The sequence below is a fragment of the Egretta garzetta genome, unplaced genomic scaffold, assembly GCF_000687185.1.
Source record: "Egretta garzetta isolate BGI_Z169 unplaced genomic scaffold, ASM68718v1 scaffold197, whole genome shotgun sequence".
Lineage (NCBI taxonomy): Eukaryota > Metazoa > Chordata > Aves > Pelecaniformes > Ardeidae > Egretta > Egretta garzetta.
In genome coordinates this window covers 1,762,433-1,769,078 of record NW_009260274.1, presented here as the reverse complement: position 1 = coordinate 1,769,078, position 6,646 = coordinate 1,762,433, and the positions used below count along the sequence as shown (strand labels likewise).

Sequence of the window (6,646 nt, the reverse complement as noted above, 5' to 3'; positions counted from 1 at the left end):
CAGCATCATCCCTCTGCGGGGGTGGGGGGGGGGATTTCTTTGTAGGATTCATTTACAAGCAGAAAATTTAATGGGCTGCAAGGTTCGATCACGGAGGCTTTTTTTTCTGCTGAAGCAGCTTGTCAGTTTAGTTTTAACTACAGGAGACAGGACAAAATTGTTAAAGCAATCCAATTGTATTAGCTATTGAACAGGGGATTTCTGTCCACCTTTTCCGAGGGAAAGAAAGTAGCAATAGCTGCATTAGCCTTTAAAATTCTCCAAATTGCAACCCCCCTAACGTGACTGGGGGACTTTGAGAAGTCTGGGTGTGCTGCTGCCATCCAGCTACAGTGCAGGGCTTCTGACCATCCCTCCCCTGCTCTGCAGTTTCCCCCCGTAAAGACTGTCTCTGCTGAAATTAGCACAGTGAACCCCATAGTCCCTCTTTTCAATCCATTTTAAAATGCGACAGAAATCAGGCAGGTGAACTGTGAATTTCTGACTTGATTTTGTCTTTGCACCAGCGTATTTCAAAGAGTCTGTCATCGCCCAAAGGAGAGAGAAGGCCAGTCACAACAACTAGCTTGTATTTATTTACAGTTTAGCAAGGGAGAGGTTGTACAAGCATAGGAAAGTGTTTCGGGAGCCTGGAGAGCAAGGGCATCCTCAACCACAAGGTTCAGCCTCTCTTCTTGAGGGGAAATGGCCTCAAGTTGCACCAGGGTAGGTTTAGGTTGGACAGTAGGAGAAATTTTTTCACTGAAAGGGCTGTCAAGCACTGGAAGGGGCTGCCCAGGGAAGTGGTGGAGTCCCCGTCCCTAGGGGTATCTACAAGCCAGGCAGATGAGGGGCTTAGGGACAGGGTTTAGCAGTGGGATGGCAGGGTTAGGGGAACGGTTGGACTTGATGATCTTAAAGGTCTTTTCCAACCTAAGCGATTCTATGATTCTGAATATTCACATCCCACCACCCCTGTTAGCGTGGGCAAATGGCATCAGCAATTTCTGTGGAGTCTCTTCATTTATGTGGGGAAATAATTAATTCCCAGCTTTTGACAAATCCATAACAAAACTGGGGTTGTTCAACTAATCAAGCTAATGCTTGCACCTCTGCTCTCTTCCAGGCTGCAAACTGCAAGCACTGCTTCCAGAGCCACGCAGGACACAAAGATCACGCTCTCAGCCTCCCATTGAGGTGTCTTTTGCCATTTCTTTCGTTTCCTGAAGTTCTGACAAAAGTACCTCCCTGCTCACTCGGTTCCTTCCCACCTGCCTAGTGCTTGGAGGATTATATGGAACACAGATGGCTCACGGTCTCCTCGTGGGTCAGAGCAGGCTGCCAGGCAGGTAGTTGGCAGCAGCAGGACCTGGGGAGCACCATCAGCAGCTTGCAGCACCCCAAGGGAGGGGACGGTCACCCTGAGCACCTCGGGGTCCCTCATCAACTGCACCATAACCACAGCAGAAGAATCTGGCTCAGGAAGCAAAGCAAGCAGCCAAAGACATGGCCATGTTTTAGCAGTCCCTTCATCTCAGATATTTCAAGTCATGTTTATACTTTTCTTCACAACCGAAATAAAATGCAGGAGTTGTTAGTTGTATTTCTTTGGAGCTCTCTTGTTATTTTCCCAGTATGAGAGCCACATACATACCCTGCTGTCAGGCCCTCAGGTGTTCACATACACCTTTTAACTTAAAAAACCAATTTCTAATAAGTAGCTTGTATCAACTCCTCTATACTTACCTAATTTAAAATACACCTTCTGAGAAAAAACACAAACTCCAAACTGTGGCAGGATGTTACGTGCTGCCTACAAAGCAGCCTGCACACTCCGTTTTGCTGCGGCTACCGCTGTATATTTGGCACGGGGGCTAGGGGGCTGCCAGCTGCAGCTGATTGCAAAGTCAGGAGGAGAAGGAATCGGTGCAAATCTTAGGATCGGTCTGGAAGTGAAAGATTTTTGATCCAGTGCAAATCAACTCCCCGCTTCTTGGGGCAGGCTGACCTGCACAATTTTGTTTTCTCAAGGGAAATCCAAAAGCTTCCCAGCAGAAGTTTTGGGAGAAGGGATCAAAAAGTTCAAGCAAAAACCTGAGCATACATTTGGGCAGCTGGAGATCGAGGCATCCTTAAGGATTTTTCTGCGTGGTAACCCAACTTGTTAATTCACAGCTTTCATTCCTAGCAAAAGCTGTGGTGGTAAATGCAAGTTAATCCACCTTACAATTATGAAAGCACACGGGCTTATAACATCCTGAAAAATAAGGCTGTGACTAGATGGAACAAACATGGCTTTTTTTATACAGTCCCACTAAAAGATGTTGCTAATTCCTGAATTCCTTGAAGCATTCCTGACAGCAATCACATCTGCTGCCATAAACCCCATCACAGCCTCTGCCTTTGGGAAAAACATATTTAATAATCAGTAAAGTTCAAGCTCAGCTTGTTGTGATGAATTATTAGAACCCGTCATCATTTTCTTGCACAAAAAAAAAAAAAGGCTATAATGGAACACAATTTTATGTTTTTCATTTAATTGATGACAGGCTGAGTTTTTATTAATCTTTCTGGGCTCCAGTGTAAGATGCTGAAAAAGCTAATATGAGATCATTGTATCTGGTTAATGTGTGTGCTTTGCAAAATTGATAAGGCCTGTCAAGGCATAAATTATTCAAAATTTGATAAATGTGTTGAAATCATTGAATTTTCAAACAGACAAAGCAGAGCTATTTCTCTTCCCCGCCTGCTTTCAGACGGAGGTTTTTGTGCAGCCGCTCAATGCTGCTGCCTTGTCCTTGCAGCGCAGGGCTCGTTAGGGTACTGAAATTAGCTCAAGGTACTGAAATTATCACAAGGAAGCCAGAGAAGTATCCTGTGCTGCTGCGGCGGGGACAGGACGGGAAACCCACGCGATGCGGCCTCAGGGGTGGAAGTAGCAGAGAGCAAGGAGGCCACTGGAAGCCTCCCCCGGTATGAGTGGTGAAACTGGGGGTGGGAGGGAGGAGATTACTGAGTACCACCTCCCTCCTCCCACCCCTTCCTCTCCATCGGTGGGCTAAAAAGCTCGCAGCAGCCCCAGCGAGCAGCTGGATGGTGCTTCAGAGCTGTTTATCCCAACAGACCTATTTATTTCAGCTAATTGCCGAGAGTTTTCAAATGATTCCTGGCAGGGGTGAAGGTACAGAAATGATTGCTGGTGATTGATGAATAACCTGGATAAAATTCCCAAAGTATCGGAGCGATTAACTCTTGCACGGGCACACCTGCTTGTATTTAGTGCCTTGCCCGCAGAGAAAGGCGTGGGAGCAAGTTCCAGATGAACCCAAATTTATTTGGCAAACAGAGAAAATACAGCATTTACTGATGCCAGTGTCTCATCAACCCAGGCTGCTTCTCAAAAACAGTTCACAGGGAACGTTATTTAACCTGTGCTGTGCTACCGTGGTTGGGATCATTCATGGAAGAGGAAGGTTTTGAAGAGCAATCACAGTCTTTCAGAGAAGCGCACCAGAAGAACCAGGGGTTTGAAGTTTAAAACAACGTAAATATAACCCCCGTCTTACTTTGGTTTGAGCTGCTCTTGTGGTTAACGTAGCAAAAGAAAGCAGCAAGGCACGTTGTGGATTCTGTACATCTCGATGGGTCCGAGATTATGTCGTTTACTGGAAAATACCTACAGTCTAATGGAAATTTTGGGGTAACTGGGTGACATTTTACAGCCTCTGTAATACGGAAAGAGATGAGGTGATTTCTTCTGTTTGGAAATTGATGGTTTGGAGGGAATGGGAAAATGCAGGTGCAGCAGAGGAGAACTACAGCAATAGCCATCTATTTAAATGTATACACTAACTTCCCTAAGCTAGTATTTTTCAAAGACCCTACCAGCAATATTTTCCACTACAGAGAAGCATTATATCGAAATGGGAAGATGCTGAGGAAGTCATTTTTTCCAGCATGTGCTGCATTCTTTTAATACAGGGGTTTTTTATTTCCCGGAAATTGCTAACCAACATGAATAAACAGCTGAACAAAGAGCGACGGCCCATCCTTGCTAATGGCAAAGAGCTGTCGTCAAGTGAAGGGCCTTTGCAACGTACAGAGGAAAATGATGCGTGAGGGTTTGCTTCTCTTATATTGCAGAAAGCTTTATTCAAAAAAATCTCCACAGGCACAAAGAAGGTTTTTGCATTAAAAAACCACAAATATTATTCGCATTCCTGAACAACGGGCCGTCGTTCCTGCTCCTGTGCTGGGCACTGAGCACCGAGCAGAACCGGGCAGTTCTTTGTTTGATACCTTTTTTACTGAATGTTTGCAAAACACAAGAAAGAACGTTTGCAAAACACAAGAAAGAACCCTTCACAGAAAGGGCTGTCAGGCTCTGGAATGGGCTGCCCAGGGAGGTGGTGGAGTCCCCATCCCTGGAGGGATTTAAAAGCCGAGCAGACGAGGTGCTTAGGGACAGGGTTTAGCGGTGGGATGGCAGGGGTAGGGGAACGGTTGGGCTTGATGATCTTAAAGGGCTTTTCCAACCTAAATGATTCTATGATTCTAAATGCACTACCCAGCACCTGCGAAGTCCCCTTCCCTGCAGTGACTGAGCTGACAACTCCGTCAGCCTCTGCACCTCGCTCCTATAATGAAATCGGTGAAACAGGACAGCAGGAGGATGAAGCGGTCAAAAATTAAGGCTGCACGAGACTGGAGAATCTGACAGTCTGCAAACTATTTCAAAGAGGAGGAAGAAAAAGTTACTCAGGTTAAGTGTAAGGTACAGCTGTCAGCAGTGGCTAGTGATAGCCATCTGGGCCTTAAACAGGAATGTATTGCATCTGTAGAATTCAACATATTAACGATTTCGTGTTCCCACGGTATGAAAGCTCTTCCATTGCCACACGAAATAGTCCACGTCACTGTAGCTCCGGGGACACGTTTCACTGTCCTATGAGTACACCTCGCTTGGCGTAACACATAGGTAACTAGGAGTCGTCACAGTGTAGTAGGAATAGCACAATGCGACTCTGCAATTCCACCGTCACGGTGTTGAAATAATCGTGCCCTAACACCGTATCGGTGTGACAAACCCACCTGGTTTCAGCATGCATTAATGTTTCCCACCCTTCAGCCATCCCGAGCCTTATACCTACATATTTCTTCTTTTTATTTCGGAGCCTTCTGAGAAAGGCAGTTCAGAAAGCAATGTTCTGCTATCTCATTTGGAGTGAGAGCCCCCTGAAGAGACATACACTGAGCATTACCGGTAACACATGACTCAATGCCCTCTAGATCTCTTCATAAAAGGAGAGGGGAGAAAAGCCGAAGAGCCATTGCACAGATTTCAATAACATTGCAAAAGAAAAGTGGCCCAGGAGGACAACGGCGGGTGTTCCCGTGCCCTTGCCAGAGGACAGTCAGAGCTGGGTGCGGTCACAGGCGATGTCTGAACCTCCTGCGAATCAGGCAGCTTTGTTTCTATGTATTTCTCCTCAAAATTTCCAAGCACAGTTCCCTCCGGTGATACCAACTATGGGTATCCATGTTTCTGAGCGGTCGTTAGCATTTTAAGCAGCAGATCATTTAGCTGTGTAGACGCAGAGAAAAGTTTCTGGTATTGCAGCACTGCCAGGCCCCTGGTCCCAGCTGGAATCTAGAAACGCAGCAGCAAATTTGCTGCTTTTTTGAGCTTCTGAAGGCCTCAGGTCAGTTTTGGGGTGAAGGGTGGGTGAACGTGTGCATCACTTCTCGTTTCATCTGCGCAGAGCCACTTCTCTGCAGCGGGGGAGTTATGTCCCTGGAAGAGGGGGCAGCCAGATGTTCTCAGCATCACCCGGCTGATTTTGAGCTTGGGAGCGGGCTTGAAAGTGGCTGAAGAACCATGCATAAACATGACATTGCTTCACCAGGAGCTTTCCATCACAGCGGAAACGATGCTTCCCCCAGCATCGTTATGACAGCGCTATCTGTGCTGGTACGGATAAGCATCTGTCACTGTTTCCATTAGAATCTCCTATTTTCCTGGGTTCATAGCTCAGCCATAAAAAACATAGCGAAGAGGCAGAAAGTTGACGTACAAGGTCTCGGGCTGAAAGTGATCACTGTTGCCTTTTTTCCCCCCCTTTCTAACCTGAAGAAGAAAATAATATATTTCTGCAGAGACACACCTGACCACTACATTTCGATCCAGCCGTGGATTTATTTAGCAATAGTGACGGCTGCCTTTCAACACTGAAGTTGTGAATGTTGCCGTGCTGGCTGCCTTTCAACATTCAATATTAATTACGGCATTAGGGATGAGCAGGAAGAACATGTGGCAAGTGGGTTTGGGCTCTGGTTTAGAGCCTATTGCCAAAGAACAAGCCCCAGTGAAGATTAAGGGCTATGGAGTTTCTGATCTTCGGCAGGTGATGAAACAAAAAATTGAAGATTACAGAAATAACAATTGAACATTATGGAAACCGCATACTGCTAGGAACTAAAGGCGTAGAAGACGCCTTTGGGATCAGCAGCAGAGGGAAAAGCAAGCCCAGCATTGCCATTTCCCGAGCGAGACAGGCAGTGCAAAATCCCACCCCATGAATTCAGCATCAGGGCTTGGTGTTTTGACTCCTTTAAGGCAAACTTCCCCCCCCCCCCCCCCAGCCTTGCTGGGGTTGCCGGTGGGCGC

The 6,646-nt window shown here is 46.5% G+C and overlaps 2 protein-coding genes across 3 annotated transcripts in view; both read left to right on the top strand.

Moving 5' to 3' along the window:
* The window catches only part of LOC104129525 (von Willebrand factor D and EGF domain-containing protein), a 349,890-nt gene extending 345,792 nt beyond the window's left edge, over positions 1 to 4,098 (top strand). Inside the window, exon 29 of the mRNA XM_035897887.1 lies at positions 3,961 to 4,098. Within this exon, the coding sequence (XP_035753780.1) occupies positions 3,961 to 4,098 (138 nt within the window). The remainder of the gene's footprint in view (positions 1 to 3,960) is intronic.
* A 757-nt stretch (positions 4,099 to 4,855) lies between these two features.
* The window catches only part of NXPH2 (neurexophilin 2), a 6,026-nt gene continuing 4,235 nt past the window's right edge, over positions 4,856 to 6,646 (top strand). For both annotated transcript variants that reach the window (XM_035897893.1, XM_035897892.1), the window contains exon 1: positions 4,856 to 5,950. In XM_035897893.1, the coding sequence (XP_035753786.1) occupies positions 5,858 to 5,950 (93 nt within the window). In that variant the 5' untranslated portion in view covers positions 4,856 to 5,857. The remainder of the gene's footprint in view (positions 5,951 to 6,646) is intronic.